This window comes from Chiloscyllium plagiosum, chromosome 10 (assembly GCF_004010195.1).
Source record: "Chiloscyllium plagiosum isolate BGI_BamShark_2017 chromosome 10, ASM401019v2, whole genome shotgun sequence".
Taxonomy (NCBI): domain Eukaryota; kingdom Metazoa; phylum Chordata; class Chondrichthyes; order Orectolobiformes; family Hemiscylliidae; genus Chiloscyllium; species Chiloscyllium plagiosum.
This window is the reverse complement of record NC_057719.1, coordinates 58,745,619-58,763,362: the sequence shown is the minus strand read 5'-3', so window position 1 is coordinate 58,763,362 and position 17,744 is coordinate 58,745,619. Positions and strand designations below refer to the sequence as shown.

Here is a 17,744-nt window from a genome sequence, read left to right as displayed (position 1 = left end):
GTTTTCAGGACGGCACAGAAATAACCAATTCGGCTTTGAAGCAAGGGAGACTTTGTATTCTCCTGATATTTAGCATTTCGTTCCATCCCACAAGCTTCTTGGGTTCACTCTTGTTCTTTCGCCTCTTTGTGACTTCTAATCCACCAGACTGGGGCCAAGACACTTTCAATGCGAACTTTGAACAGGACAAACAACGTCTCCTGACCTCTGACAGGAACTGGTTTTAACAATCACTACCTGGGTAAAGAATGTGTCTCTCTGTAAGGCGAAAATACTCCACAGTGGAAACCACTACCAATATTCATGAAACGAAAAAAGGCCGCGCTCTCACACAATTGCTTTTATTTCAGGGGGAGTCTAATAATTTACTACAACTAGTATTATTGGTTCAGCTCGCCTTGCAAGTTACAACAGTGTAAGGTATAACCAAAAACCACAGTTTGTACCGGCGGCAAACACAGTCGTGAACTACTCTCCATCAGAATGTGTACACTTAATTAAGATTTCATTTCCGCGTCTTTGCTCGGAGAACCGAAAACAATCTAAATTTTGCTGTGCGTGTGTTTTGTGCTTCTGGATCTGGAAATAAATTACGAGCAGAAGATCAAAACTGAGAAATACGTGCAAACTGCTAATCTCAGTACAGTCTGAAGATTAACGCCTCTTACACACCATTTGTAATATTTGATGTTGTTTATAGAGGTGTCTTTTTTAAAAATTAGGTACACTGGAAAAAGCACACACAGACCCTGGACATAGCGCATATATCCAGTGACATATGCATAGGTCAAGGTGCACATAAACAAGTGGACATAGAGCACATAAACGATGCACATACACAACGGTCATAAGCAGTGGAAGTCAAACTTGAGCCCATCGTGAATTGTGAATTAAGACTGCCCTGTTTATCATCAATGATCCATCTAAATGGCTGCTTAGCTTCTAGCTCTCCTTTCGTTATTCCAATTTTGATTCGCCAGTTGATCGGCTTGGAATTGTTTTAAATGACCAGTTTGAATTAAACTATGCCGCGAGTAACGATGCAGATATGAGTTGAGTGATGGACATAGGCCAAGTTTGGGGATATTCCTGTTCCACCGTTAAGTCAACAAGAAATATTTGCGGACGTTGACAAAGTGCAATGTTATGCAAAAACCAGGAAATAATTCGAATACTTGGTGTTTATGTTCTTTGTAATACTTATTTTAAGTATTTGGAAAAAACCCTTTAACTGATTGTTTTGTCCGGATGCACGTTGATCTCAAAATTTTAGGGTTCCTAACAAGTGAAAGTTTGCCAAAAATGTGAGATATTGCCATTATATGGATATCGGCTATATTGCTTTCCTCATTTATTAACATTCAAGTTTATTAAGGTAAATTCCAACCGTACTGCTCCCCTTGAGCAAAGAACCAAGTTACAAATATTTTAATTGTTTTGCAAATAACCAACCTATAATCTTCAATAATTAATGCCGTACTGTATTTGTTGAGAAACAAGCAAAACGGTTAGTTTTGTCAATATCATCAGTAATGACCAACCATCCAAAGCATATTGTATAACATTCCCTCACAAAGGTACAGCAGTCATGTGATCTGTTGGACCCACCCTCGCTTCTTGCCCACATTTGTTTGTTATGGGTAGTTTTTAAATGAAAAAAAAACATCATTCCCCTTTGACTCTGAAGACCTTCCCCAGGGTCTCATTAGATGCAACAACAGATAAGAAAGAACCAGACCGAGATACAATTGTTCTCTTTTTAACATTGCACGAATTTCACTTTCCATTTCGAATTGTAATTGCACCCTCCACAGGGTTAGCATTTAGCTCCACGCCAGTGCAGTCAGCGAGCAGAAGTAATTAGATGGTGGGGCCTGCATTAAAAGCTAACATATGTTATCAGCAGGCAGAACACCGGCGCGAAGGAGGATGAAGAATTTGGTGCTACTTGTTGCTGCCGTTATGAGGCAGTTCTCATGTGTCCATCAAAAGCCCCGATTCTTTCTTATGCCGTATGGGCAAAAATTTCGACGACAATGCCTGAACCCTTTCATTTCAAAGCAGCTATCAGTGTGGCGGCTCGGCGAGTTTTGTGTTCTCTTTCTTCTGGTTTTAAACCCACTACAGCCAAAGACGTGTTAATACCTTTTGATAGGGATTGAATTCATTATCTCCAATAACACAATTGTGCTTGGCCAACGAAAAGAGCAAAGCAATACCCTTCAGACCAGAAGAGGGGGATAAAAAAAAAGTGGGAGAAGTGGAGAGAAGATCCGTAAAGAAATCTGCTTGGAGTGCAGCTGTTCTTTATCAGAGGTTCATGCAGTTTTAAAAGAGCATCCCTAAAATATGAAAGATCAATCTGACTGTCTTTAGTGGGCCAGAGAAGAAACATAATCACTTGGAAAATAAAACACAATTGCAGACCTCAGAGGAAACAACGATTGAGATGTCATTCAGCTGTATGTGTCGCTGGCACCGAACTGACAAGTTATCGACCAGCATTAAACTGATTAAACTGAGTTAGGAGGATACTCGTGTCATTTTGCAAACACCACGTTTGAGAGTAAATCAGCACAATCTGATAACAATCAGCACTAAAAAAGCAAATTTATTCGTTTCAAGGGTGTCACTTTCATCCCAAATCTTCTAATGTTGGATGTATAATGTTGGGCAAATTATAACCCGCCATGATCCACAGATATCCATTCAAATAATAAATGTAGCGTCTGCGCTCAATAAAACCCTTTTTTAAAAACAAGGATAGCCATGTCCCTCAATGTACAACCATTTACGTAGCACCAGTTAAGAACACACGGAGGGTTTCTATTTGACACTCCGGATAATAGGGCAAACGAGCAGTTTTAAAGTAAATACATCACACTGAATTTGAAATATTGGCCGTACAGAAGACATTATTTGTACAATAATTGACAGTGATATCGTTAATATGTTTTGGACTGTTTCTGGAGTTTGGTTGTGGTGGTGGGGGGGGGGGGGGGGAGGTGGGGGTGGGAGAAGCAGGTGCAGTTTGCGGCGGGACTGTATGAAACACAACAGGCGTAGAAGATTTACTGTCGTTATAGCAACCGGATCAGCCACGCTTTCTCAGATCGCATTCATCTTTTCTGTCCTCGTAACACGTTTTTAATTAAACCGTATAAAAAGTGGTTTTGTAGTCTTGTCGACATCTTTTCGGTTTCAAACTGGTTAATCAGGCTTCATCGCCTTTTGTTGGATGAGCAAGCGTGTAACATAATCTGTTGCATTTCCAACAACTGAGGCGTTATCACTTCATCAATGCCCTCCATATAGTTATTATTCTATAATAATTTACTGGTAGTGTCATAATTGACAAAAGGCTTTACATTTAGTGGGTGCGTAAATTTTAAAGAGAAAGATTGTCCACCCCCCCCCACCCCCTTTCAAATGGGCAATTTTCTTTTGATGTCAGTCTGAACAGCTGAGACAATGTATTTATTTGACAGCATAGGATTATCGACAACAGAAAACGACTTAGGATAGAAAACATCCAGTGCGGACTCTTTGGTATTAGAGCAAGGACACCCAGGTTGTGCCATCTCCAGGGTTACGGTTGGAGGTGGATTCTACAAAATCTAATGGTGTTTTTTTTATTGGAGGGGAGGGACTCTCAGCAGCTAGCTCCTATCAGAACAAAAAATTTACACGGTCACATAGCAGGAGGGATCCAATAAGAACATTTCCCACAAATTATATATTACGGTAAACTGGAAACTCAGTGAAATAAATAGCACCTCACATATACATAAGAGGAAGATTATTTCAAATTAACGGCAGCAGCAGTAACTAGACCAAACTATATTGAGTGATTTTAGAATGACTTCTTAAATGTGTAATTTCTCTCAAGTTGAAAGCAAATGAGGACATCTTTTCGAACTATTAACTATTTATGATTGGGATCATAGTATCCTGGATAGTTAGTTCTCAAAACCCATTGATATACAACTTACATGAGCAACTGTTTTCAGAATTATCAAGTGGAATTTGAATTCTATTCACCTGAGTAGGTTTTAGGAGTCAATTCAACAGGGTGCGGTGTTAGACGGTTGGCTAATTCCTAAAGGTTGGGCATATTGTTCATCCTCATTTGGGCCGAATACTGATAAATAAAAGATAATATAAACGTGGTCGTACAGGAGATACACCAAGCCCAGAATCTTCTGAAATATGCCTTATGAAGAACAGCCCACGATTTGCCTTCTTTAATCGGGTTCTCGAATGTTACAATTGCGAATAAATAAAACCGCAAAAATCAATTTGGCGAAACGTAGAGAAAGATCTTAACTCAATCTTTACAAGGTCCTGAGCCCGGATTTTTTTTTATTTTGAGCTTTTATTGAACACATTGGATTTCTGTCCAGACGCATTGATAAATGTGGTCCAGCTCCTTCAACAATCATAGGCTAGTCACCAAATGCTTAGCTGAAACAATCGAATTTTATAATCGAATTTTACCTGTCCACCGTTTAAGAAAAATCCACTGAAATTTTGGAGATTACGAATATCTAGAAAAATGCCAAACATGAAATTTCAGTGCGATAATTTACATTATCTGCTCAAAGAACGCCGACTAGAAACACCAGTTGGTCATATATCTGGTCCTATCTTTAAACCTTTCTTAAAATTTCTCACAAGGGTTATGAAGTGCCATTTTAGCAATGGATTTTCCGAATTGAATTTTGTTGAATGCTATTTGATTTAACCTCACAATTAACTTCTGTCCTTGGACGAAAGAAACTTTTTTCAATAACTTGCCATTAAATTTCGTGCAAGCTATGATTCATATTATAACAACCATTCCGCCATATTATATATAAAACTCTCTCTCTCTCTCTCTCTCTCATACACACATATATAATCTATACATGGTATCCATGTTAATCTTTTGTACGATTTTTACTCTTTAGCCGTATTCTGTATCCTCAACAGTATGCACAATCTTATACATAGCAATTTTAGGCAATGTCTCCTCAAACGTTATCGTAATTTTACCCTGCTTTTGCGGTATTCGCTACGTTTCCACTTAAGAATCTCGTAACTACCATTGATTGCGATTTCCTCACCCCACTCCCCTTCGGTATATTTTTGACAGTCTATTTCTAGTACACCGATCAAAGCTTTCAGTCTTTGCTTCTCTGTCTCGCGTCCCCTGCTCCTCATCCCTTGTAAAAACCCAGAGATAAAATACGTTCGGGGCGGGTATCTAAAATCGTAGTCAGGTAGATATGATACTATATTCGAACACAATAATTCATATGTAAAGAGGAAAGTTTTGTTTTATAGATAGCGCAGTCATTGGCGTCCAAGTGTAAGAGAAAAACACAGAAATGTTACAGGACGACCGGAAACTTTCTTCCCTTCCCATTCCTAAATCTTTTTGCTGAGAGATTTTAATGACATTTATTAAACTCTAAACTAAAATTCCAGTGAATAAAAAAAACTTGTCTGATTAGTGACGAACAATAATTCCTAAATCAACTGAAATGATTTAAATTCGGACATCATATTTCGACATTGAGCTGACAAAAAAAACATTTTCATTTTCAAGCATTATCCAGCATTTATGCGTTAGATTTTCTCCATAAATGCTCCATGATTAAAGATTCATTTACCGACTCAGTACTTATGACAAACATACATTAATGCTGAATCATTTATTCGGCAGCGTATCTACATGATTTTTTTTGTGTGTGGAGTTAATTAAGCAGAATAATTCTCTGCGCCGTTTCCTTAATCACTTCTGCGTCTATTGGAACATTAACTGCGTTGTGAAGCAAAAGGCAAAGTTAAAATCTTTCAGATAACAAATACTGTAACCTCAAGTGATAAGAACTAAACCCATGGAAGCGTGAATGTTCATTTAGTCGCCTTCTCATCTCCAGCTGAGTCAGTAAATCTCCAGAAAAAGGAACTTTCCATATTTCTGCATATACCCACCCCTTTTCGATTAGAATCGTAGCAACCAATCTGCATTGGAATCATATTAAACACAAACACATCTCTGCACTTTTTAACATTTCACATTTGGTATTTCTCTCTTTTGCTTTCTTTCTAATCTTTTTATTAGCATTGTAATTCGAGGTACTGACAATTTAAAAAGTTCGTGTCTTCACATAATTAGAATACATAGAGTGTAGGCCGATTTATAGGTGACACAAATACAAATTTGAAGACATTGTATGCGTTTGAATATGCCAGCACACCTTCCCTTACACTTCTCAGAATAGCAGTCAAGATTTTATTGTTTTTTGCAAGTATTAAAATTCTCATTTAGAAATAGGAGATTTTTGTATGCATGTTAATCTGCTGTTTGGCACAAATTAAACATTAACACATTTTGATACTGCTACAAAAGCAGCAATTGCCAACCCCAGCTTTGTGTCTGAAATGATACTAAGTGTTCATATCTTCTGGAATTATTATTTGTGGAATTATTATGTCACAGTACTACTTTCCACTTGTCAATTCATTCCACAATGTCAGTTAAAAAAACCCACTTAAAATAGACACAGAAGACCGAACTGTGTTGAAAAGCTTACAATTCACCCTCATTCCCCAAACACCACAAAAGTCAAAATAATTTTCAACATTAGTATATTTACACAATTTTAAAAATCTCACTCCAGTGATTAAGGTATGAATTCTGAACAAATTAAAAGTATGAAGGTTCTGAACAATATCACTGATAGATTATAATAAACACCAAAATATTAAATATGAATGAACTATCAATGCACATCATGGTAAAACATTCGAGCCATCAAACAACATCACAGTACAATGCTCCAATCAAAACATTAAAAATTACAAACACAACTTTGCTTTTGTCTTAAAGGTGAGAGATTTTCTAACGAGCAAGTGAAAATGCTATGATTTTAAATTGAATATAAGGGAGGTAAGATCATAAAAACTTAAATTATCTTAAGAAATACGAATAGTTTCTTTTTTTTATGCTTTAGTATCGATCTCAGAAATTCCTAGTTAAAATTGGTGCATTTCAGAATGCTTTCTGCATGCCCACAAGTTTAGTCAACATGTAATATTATCAAGTTTCCAGCCTCCAAAAAATTAGATGATGATATTTTTGGAATGTTATTTCAGTGTGGCGGTTACAACAATTGTTTGCTAAAACCAGGCTTTTTTATTGGTAGAATGATGAATAGAATGGCCTGGTCAGCAGATGTGACTACATCGTCAGACACTGCTACTCAATTAAGTCACCGTCCTGATGTTCCCTGTTCCAATCTTTTTCCTCAGGACGTCTACCAGCCGTTCCAACCTGAAAAAAGAAAAGTGGACCTAGTATTAGGAATTCGTAGTCTGAAAGAGGTAGTGTTTGCACTTTGGAAAGGCTTGCGTGATGGTCATTAGAAAACAATGGTGCACTGTGTAACAGAGACACAGCTACAGGATACAGATTCATCACTAGATTTTATTTTCAAGATTTTTATCATTCTCTGAATAGGATATGAACTAATAATTTCCCATGTTTTTATAGTACACATGGCACATTTTATATAGCTTTTAAAAAAACTTGATTCAAGAAGCATCTATTTAAAAATTCCTCTCCTCAAAATCATATACAAAAGAAAACTGTAAATTGTGCAAAATTTTACATTTAATTGTTTAGCTGCTGGATACTCTTCTTTTTGTTCACAATAAATTCAACTTTTATTACAAAGTATTATAATTTTTTAGGCAACAGACACTACAAGACAAACTGATTTGATTGTGCTCAAGTAGTTAAGGTCTATCTGTAATATCCAAATATTACAGATAGAAGTCTATCTGAAAAACTAATATCAAAATCAGATATTGGAACATTTCTGATGCAGAACATATACACAGTTAAATATTTTTGCTTACATTACACACGTGCCAGCACTTAACTCAAATGCCAAATTGTAGCAGAAATTACAATGTCAGTTGCATGTCTAAAGCTATCACAGACTATGTTTTACAGCATTTTATAGACATGCTCTGACCTATGTGTTCATTTACAGTTTGCTTAAAATTCTTAGATTGAAGTCTGTACATTGCTCCATTTTTATGATTTACAAGTAACACTCATGTTTACAGACTATTGAAAAGCACCATGTCTAATATCAGTAACATAACATCTTGTTGTTGAATACAACAAGCCTGTCACAAAGCTGACTAATACAGGGTTGATGATGCAATATGACTTATCTGTGAATAGGAAAGGCTAATATTTAATGAGCATTGTAACATTCAAAACAACAAGTCACCTAATTTCCCAGAATTTTCACAATACAAAAATTGAAATGACTGCTTGTAAATGATTTGAACATTAATTCATTTTGACTTTGGTCTGTCAACAAGAGAAAGGATTACTTTTTCCCAAATTGAAATGTGCTCTGCCCCCTCCCCAATGGTCAAAAAGAAACAGTTTCTCTAGATTTAGTTGTAGCTTTTAAGTTCACACTAGTAATCATGAAAAGAGCTCTGTCCTCATTGCCAAGTAGGTCCCTTCCAGCAATTTATGATTCCCTTCAGCTTCCATCAATGAAGCAACTTCCTGCACCATTGTGCGAAATTCCCTGTCCCTCATGGTTTCTCTTAGCTACATCACATCAAGAGAACTTGGTTTCAGCCACATTTTTCTAAGAATGGTGTTATAGAGTGTCAGATTCTCCTTTACCAGCACACATGATCTGTCATGGATTTCAAGGCTGGAGGGTCAGTCACATTGACATGAAATTATTTCACATGCGTTCATATTCTCATGCTGCACTGCTTAGTCTTATTGTGGTGGATTAGGCCTGGCAGTAGTTAATAACAAGTGCCTCCATCTTTCCCAAGGAACATATATCAAGTTACTACTACTACAACAATCTACTATTATAAAAGTGTATAAAAATAATGAAGGAAGTTAAGCTCAAATAACTAATTGAGTTACAAGTTAATTATGTCAACTCGTATTTTCTTAAAAGATATCCAAAAGAAAACTAATGTGAAATAATAACTTTTGAAATAAATTGTTTTCTTTTGTTTTTCATTATTTTCATTTTAAACTACAAAAATCTAATTTGAAAGAACTATGGCAACTATGTATATTCCTGTTCTTAAATCTATGATTTAGCATTAAATAATTTTTGTTTTCTCAGTGCATATTTTTGACATCACAATTATATCGCCAATACTTTCTAGCTTTATAATGAGTTTTTGCAATCGCTAGTGGACCTATGATCAAATATATAGCACAAAAATAAGGCAAATGGCTTACTATTCCATGCCTACTACTACTCAGGCTCCACTTAAGCCTCCTTCTATCTTTCCTTACCTAAATCTACAATTTTCATCATCTACTCTCTTATCCCTCAAATGTTTGTCTAGCTTTCTCCTAAATACATTTACTTCAGCCATTCCTTTGATAATGGGTTCAACAAGCTTACCATCCTTTGGGGAAAAAAAAACTTAATTTGATTTCCTCTATTGGATTTGTTGGTGACTATCTTATTTATGGCCTCGAGAAGTCTGCTCTTCTCCACAAGAGGAAACATTTTCTTTGTATTCACTCTATCAAAACCTTTCATAATTTTAAACATCTCTACTAGTGACTCCTTAGACTTATTTTTTGAGAACATTCAGCCTGCTAATCCATTCATTATATGTAAGCTCATTCATCTAAATCTTCTCTGCATGCTCTCCATTTATATCCTTCCAGAATATGGTGACCAGAACTGCATGCTGTATTTCAAATGAGGCCTAAGGTTCAATACAGGTTTCATATAACTTTAATTTTCAGTTCTATATCTGTAGAAGTAAACTACAATAATTGACTTGCTTTTCAAATAAAAACAAATTGCCTTCCTAACCTGTGGTACAACATTTAGGGATGGTGTAAGTGTACTCTGAGCTCCCTTGCTCTTCTACTCCATCTAGACCTGCACTTTCCAAGTAATGTGACCTCCCAATTCTTCCTACCTCAGATTTATCTGCATGCAACTTCATTTGCCAATTATTTGTAGATCTGGGTCTTTCTATATTTTGCTGCTGTCCTCCTCAGTATAGATATCAAACTCAACCCTCCTCCCTATCAGCAAATTGGGAAATTACATTTTTAATTCCAAACTTCAAATTGTTAATGTAAATTGTAACCAGCAGTGCCCCACTATCATCTCATTGAGACACCACTTCCCACCTTCTGCCATTTTGAATAATTATCCTTCAGCTTCAGCCTGACCTTACTGTTGTGTCTATTAAGTGGCACTAATTAAAGAGCTCCAGAAAAGCCAAATAATACTTCATTACAACTGTTTATTCTCTCCATTACCTCCTCAAAAAATTGCAAAAAGATTGGTTTAGTCTGATTGTCCCTTTTGAAACACAGGCTACTATTCATTATTTTATTCCTTGCTCCTGGGAGTTCTTCTTATCATTTTCTTTAGTAAGAACTCTTCTATTTTTCCTACCATTATCGTTTTATCTGATCTGATGCACTTATGCAGTTCAAAAGATGTTGCCCTTCATATGAGATATTAAACTGATATCATATCTGGCAGTTCAATTACGTTTTAAAGATACCATAAGACTCATCCACAAAAGCAGAAGGCTGTCCCATATCCTTAACAGCCTTCCAGTTTTATTAATTTGAAACTTTGAAGGGGATCAAGTTCTGATTTTAAGATTGTAGATATTTTAAATCCATTTACTCAGACATGTTATTACACACACTCTGGAGCAGGTGGCACTTCAACCCTGGCTTCCTGCCTCAGAGGTAGCAACACTACCACTGCGCCACAAGTAATTCAAAAAAGATGATATTAGAGTCACAGAGATGTACAGCACAGAAACAGACCCTACGGTCCAACTTGTCACACCAACTAGATATCCCAAACTAATGTAGTCCCATTTGCCAGCACTTGGCCCATATCCCTCTAAACACTTCCTATTCATATACCCTTTTTAATGTTGTAATTGTATCAGCCTCCACCTCCTTCTCTGGCAGCTCATTCCATGCACGCACCACTCTCTGTGTGGAAAAAGTTGTCCTTAGGTCCCTTTTAAAATTTTCTCTTCTCACCCAAAACCTCTGGTTCTGGACTCCCCCAACCCAGGGAAAATACCTTGTCTATTTACCCTATCTATGCCCCTCATGAATTTATAAACCTCTCTAAGGTCACACCTTAGCCCCTGAAACTCCAGGGAAAACAGCCCCAGCCTACTCAGCCTCCCCCAATAGCTCACACCCTCCAACCCTAGCAACATGCAAAGCTTTTCTGAACCTTTTCAAATTTCACACCTTCCTTTCTATAGAAGGGAAATCAAAATTGCACATAATATTCCAAAAGTGGCCTAACCAATGTCCTGAACAGCTGCAACATGACCTCCCAACTCCTATACTCAATGCTCTCACTAACAAAGAAGAGCATACCAAATGTTTTCTTTGCTATCCTATCTGCCTGTGACTCCATTTTCAAGGAATTATGAACCTGCACTCCAAAGTATCTTTATTCAGCAACACTCCCCAGAGCCTTATCATTAAGTGTACAAGTCCTGCCCTGATTTGCCTTTTCCAAAATGCAGCACCTCACATTTATCTAAATTAAACTCCATGTGCCACTCCTCGGCCCATTCGCCCATCTGATCAAGATCCTGTTATACTCTGAGGTAGCCTTCTTCACTGTCCACTATACCTCCAATTTTGGTGACATCTCCAAACTTACTAACTATACCTCTGATGTTTACACCCACATCATTTACATAAATTATGAGCAGCAGTGGATCCAGTACTGATCCTTGTGGCACACCAATAGTCACAGGCATCCGGTCTGAAAGGCAACCCTCCATTGCCAACCGCTGTCTTCTACCTTGGAGCCAGTTCTGTATCAAAATGGCTAGTTCACCCTGTATTCCATATGATCTTACCTTGCTAATATGTCTATCATGAGGAACCCTGTCGAACACCTTATTGAAGTCCATCCTATGTGACCTATATGGTGATGAGTGCTCTGCCCTCATCAATCCTTTTTGTTACTTCTTCAAAAAACCCAAGCAGCTTTCCCTACACCTACCAGCCTTGCCTTTCATCCTAACAGGAACATACTATCTCTGGACTCTCGTTATCTTGTTTTTGAGTTATTGATTCCTGGAGCAGGCGGGACATGAATCCAGGTTTCTTGGTCCACAGGTAGAGACATTATCACTGCACCACAAGAATCAACAAATAGAATTATCTTTTTTAAACTAATGCAATAAAAAATCTGATTAATAGCACATTTCATTCATTGCTTTTCATGGAATTATAATGCACTCAAGTTGGCTGCCATATATAACAACAATGAAACATCTTGAAAAAGTAATTAATATGAATTGGTTTAACATTAGCGAGTTTCTGGATATAGATTTGCTCGCTGAGCTGGAAGGTTCATTTTCAGATGTTTCATCACCATACTAGATAACATCTTGTATGAAGCATCCAGATGAAGCATTGCTGATGATTCCTGTTTTCTATTTATATGTTTGGGTTTTTTTGGATTGGTGATGTTATTTCCTGTGGTGATGTCATTTCCTGTTCTTTTTCTCAGGATGTGGTAAATTGTGGTATTTTGTAGATACCATGTAAGGAATGTAACAAACACTAGATTGGACAAACAGGCAGGAAACTAGCCACCAGGATACATGAACATCAACTAGCCACAAAACGACATGACCCTCTCTCACTAATATTCTTATAGATGAGGAAGGACACCACTTCAACTGGGACAACACATCCATCCGAGGACAAGCCAACAGAGACACGCATGAGAATTCCTGGAAGTATTGGATTCCAACCAGAACTCAATCAACAAACACATTGACTTAGACCCGATTTACCACCCCTTGAGAAAAAGAACAGGAAATGACATCATCATATGAAATGACATCACCACAGGAAATGACATCACCAACCCAAAGAAACCCAAACATATAAATAGAAAGCAGGAATCATCAGCAATGCTTTGTCCGGAGGCTCACTGAAGACATTGCCGAGTATGGTGTTGAAATGTCTGAAAATGAACCTTCCAGCCTAGTGAGCAAACCTACACCCACTGGTTTAACCTGTTAGTCAGAAATGTGAAGTACTGTGTTTGTATAGATGGTGGTTATTTTATAAAACTAAGTATCTTATACTAAAAAATAATTTGTTTTAAACACAATGCATGAAATTGAGGCAGACATCAGAATTTCAGAAATCGTCTGATATCAATGTTCATATTTCCGAATTTAGTAGAAATAGGTTGGGGGGTAGGGGAGTTGCTATTTTTTCTCCAATATTCATTGTAGCATAACATCTTGTCATGTTTAAACGTGCAAGAATCAGATGATGTAAAGCCTTACAACAGCTTGCTTTTCATGCTTTGCAAAAAGAAGTTAAAAAAGAGAATAAATCAAAAATGCTTTACTTGCATTTGGGACTAAGCCACAACTTCTTGCCTTTCCAGCATTAACACATTTACAGTCAATGAATAATACTTTCAATCAACTGAGTTCCATTGTAATTGGGCATCAAATAAGTCCTGTCTGCATTGCTGTGCCCGACGCTTCTGCACTCCATATGATGAAGATGACGTTCTTCCTGATCAACATCCTCATCTTCTTGATTGGAAGAATGTGTGCTCCAGTTGTCCAGAGCACTGCATGCAAGAATTATGTGGTGTACTTTGATGAATACTGCAAGGAATCCTCAGACTTTTAAAAGCATGGAAACCTCATCTTCAGCAGGGCTATTGTCTGCTCCACAATGCCTCAGTGGAAAAATATGTTGCATTGTATCTTTGCTCAGTGAGGGGTTTGTTTTACAGTGTCAATAGCCATATGTGGAGAGGACTGCCCTTGTCTCTTATCTCTCATGGAAACTAAATTTTAGGTTATTTAATATAATTTTCATTAATTTCCAGCATGTTTTAAACCCATATAAGAAAGTGGAGTCGCAGTTAGGTAGGATAGTGAAGAAGGCACTTGGTATGCTTTCCTTCATTGGCCAGAGTATTGAGTACAGGAGTTGGGAGGTCACGTTGTGGCTGTTCAGGACATTGGTTAGGGTACTGTTGGAATATTGCTTATAATTCTGGTTTCCTTCCTATCGGAAAGACGTTGTGAAACTTGAAAGGATTCAGAAAAGATTTACAAGTATGTTGCCAGGGTTGGAGGATTTGAGCGGTAGGGAGAGGTTGAATAGGCTAGGGCTGTTTTCCCTTGAGTGTCGGAGGCTGAGGGGTGACCTTATAGAGGTTTATAAAATCATGAGGGGCATGGATAGGATAAAGAGACAAAGTACTCTCCCTGGTGTGGTAGAGTCCAGAACTAGAGGCATAGGTTTAGGGTGTGAGGGAAAAGATATAAAAGAGACCTAAGAGATAACTTTTTCACACAGAGGGTGGTGCATGTATGGAATGAGCTGCCAGTGGAAGTGGTGGAAGCTAGTACAATTGCAACATTTAAAAGGCATCTGGGAGGCTATATGAATAGGAAGGGTTTGGAGGGATATGGGCTGGGCGCTGGCATGTGGAACTAGATTGGATTGGGATATCTGGTCGGCATGGACGAGTTGGACCGAAGGGTCTGTTTCCATGCTATACATCTCTATGACTCTATGACTCACCAGTCATCCTTGCAAGGCATACAGTCCTTGAAATAAAACAAGAACCTGAAAGTTATCAAGGACAAAATCAGCATGTAAACTTCAATGATACCTGGCGCTGATTTCAATGATGTGTTCACAGTGATCACAGATGAGTTGGACACTGAAAGAATTGAACCTTTTCACATAAATGAAGATGTTTGCATTATGATATAGCATGCTCAATGAAGTATGCACAGTCTGTAGTGCTCTGCACCTGGAATGCTCAGGAGATGACAAGGTTGTGTGGCTGTGTCCTGGAACATCATCTGATGAGGGCACTGCACTTTGCTCATCTGGAAGTCATTCCATTAAAGACAAAAAACTGTGAGCTTCCAGCACTCCTCCAGCTTCCTGAGGGGACTTCCTGTTGGAAACTTTGCACTGCAACTGTTCTACATTTACTGGAACTGACTGCAGATTCTGGGCTTCCACATGCATGCATTCTTATTAATTTATGGTGATGGTTCCAGTGAGCTTATATGGACAACATCAGGAAAAAAAATAGGTCCTCAGTAAAATGATCAGTTGCAGCTTATGTAAGTGACAAGTTGATATAGTCCTCCATACATTGGGATAAGGATGACAACAGAGTATCTACATGGACCTTTAACATAATAGACTATACTCAGATGCATTTTGCATAAGCCCTGTCGAAAAGATACAGTAAGAGATTGTAAGTATGGTCAGATCAATTCTTTTCTCCCCAGATTTTCCCTCACCAGCACTAACCACATAATTTAAGAATAGCACCATTGCATAATATTTGTGTTTTGAGATACTTACGGTTCATGTGTGAGGAAAGCAGACCTAGGCTATTGTGCAGCTATGAGATCTTGGAATGAATTTGTGAATTGTGGACCACAGATGATACTTTATGGTCATTTGTAATTACATCTGCTTTGCTGAGATAAGTAGGATTAATTTGTGGTGATCAATGTCACGGTCAAGATTGCTTGTCCTTAGAATGTGTCATCAAAATACTTGATCACTGCTTGAGGTACAAATGCAGAACTTTGTGATTAAAGATGCCTTTAACCTGTACCGTACAAGTGCCTGATTAATGCCTCTTTAGAGGCCTCAAATTTCTCACAAGTAGAGTCCACTACCTCAGATGAAAAGAAATTACTCTTTCAATTCTTGGTGTGTTGGTAGCCATTTTTAATTTTCATTGACCATTCGTAATTTGGACGTGGATGAATGCAACATAGTTAGCACTCCTGAGAATAAGATGCAGCCTCAGCATTCTAATCTTGGGGACTGCCCTCACACTTTTAATTTCCTCTCTGCCTTGTTGTCCCTGTGAACTCCATCAGGTTTGAGCCTCCACATGGTCCCATTCAATTCTTTTATTTAACCCTTCATTTCCCAAGCCCCAGGTCTACAGTTTAGCTATATCAAACATCATTATATACTGCAATTGAAGCCAGGCCACTGTCGATGACATCCCTCCCTCTTTTGCTCTCTTGACTCCCACCTTTACATGTAGTGTTACCGCTCTTTAGTTATTGCCCCACTGTAGCCCACATACTACATTCAAAAGATATAGGACAGATGTCAGAGGTAGTTTCTTTACTCAGAGAGTAGTAGGGGCATGGAACACACTGCCTGCAACAGTGGTAGACTTGCCAAACTTAAGGGCATTTAAATGGTCATTGGATAAACATATGGATAAAAATGAAATAGTGTAGGATAGATGGGCTTCAGATTGATTCTACAGGTTGGCGCAACATCGAGGGTTGAACGGTCTGTACTCCGTTGTAATATTCCAGAACAAAGAACAAAGAAAATTAACAGCCCCGGCTCTCCAAGCCTGAGTCGATCCAAATGTACTGTCTAAACCTGTTGGTCAATTCCTAAGCATCTGTATCCCTCTGCTCCCTACCTACTCATACATCTGTCCAGACGCATCTTAAATGAATCTACTGTGCCTGCCTCTACCACCTCTGCTGGCAACGCGTTCCAAACGCCCACCACCCTCTGTGTGAAATACTTGCACGTGTATCCCACTTAAACTTTCTACCTCTCATCTTGAAAGCGTGACCTCTCGTTATTGAATCCTTCACCCTGGGAAAAGCTTGTCTCTATCCACCCTGTCTATACTTTTCATGATTTTGTAAACCTCAATCAGGTCCACCCTCAATCTCCTTTTTTCTAATGAAAATAAACCCAACCGACTCAACCTCTCTTCATAGCTAGCATCTTCCATACCAGGCAACATCCTCGTAAACCTTCTCTGCACCCTCTCCTTTTGGTAATGTGGTGACCAGAACTGTACACAGTATTCTAAATGCGGCCGAACCAATGTCTTGTATAATTTTAACATGACATGCCTGCTCTTATACTCAATACCGCATCCAATGAAGGCAAGCATACTATATGCCTTCTTGACCACTCTATCCACCTGTGCAGCAACCTTCAGGGTACAATGGATCTGTACTCCCAGATCTCTCTTTTCCCAAGGTTCTTCCATTCATTGTATAATTCTCTCTAGAATTAGTCTTGCCTAAATGCATCACCTCACATTTGTCTGGATTAAAATCCATCTGCCACTTTTCCACCCAACCCACCAGTCTATCTATATCCTCCTGTATTCTCTGACAGTCCCTTATGCTTTCTGCTACTCCACCAATCTTCGTGTCATCTGCAAACTTGCTGATCATACCAACTGTGCCCTCTTCCTGTTCATTTATGTATATTACAAACAACAGTGGCCCCAACACTGACCCCTGTGGAACACCACTGGTCACCTTTCTCCATTTCGAAAAACTCTCTTCAACTACTTCTCTCTGTTTCCTGTTGCTCAACCAGTTCTTTATCCACCTTGCTAGAACACCCTGCACACCATGTGACTTCACTTTCTCCTTACTAAAGTCCGTGTATATGACATCAACAGCCCTTCCTTCATCTATCAACTTGGTCACTTCCTCAAAGAACACTAAGTTGGTAAGGCACAATCTCCACCACACAAAACCATGTTGCCTATCACTGATAAGCCCATTCTTTTCTAAATATAAATAGATCCAAATCCCTCAGTACTCTCTCCAGCAACTTTCCCACCACTGACGTCAGGCTC

At 38.3% G+C, this 17,744-nt stretch overlaps 1 protein-coding gene across 3 annotated transcripts in view; it reads right to left on the bottom strand.

The window, feature by feature from the left end:
- Positions 1-6,930: 6,930 nt before the first annotated feature.
- The window catches only part of mipol1 (mirror-image polydactyly 1), a 413,402-nt gene continuing 402,588 nt past the window's right edge, over positions 6,931-17,744 (bottom strand). For all 3 annotated transcript variants that reach the window (XM_043697843.1, XM_043697844.1, XM_043697845.1), the window contains one exon: positions 6,931-7,321. In XM_043697843.1, coding sequence (XP_043553778.1) covers positions 7,255-7,321 — 67 coding nt within the window. In that variant the 3' untranslated portion in view covers positions 6,931-7,254. The remainder of the gene's footprint in view (positions 7,322-17,744) is intronic.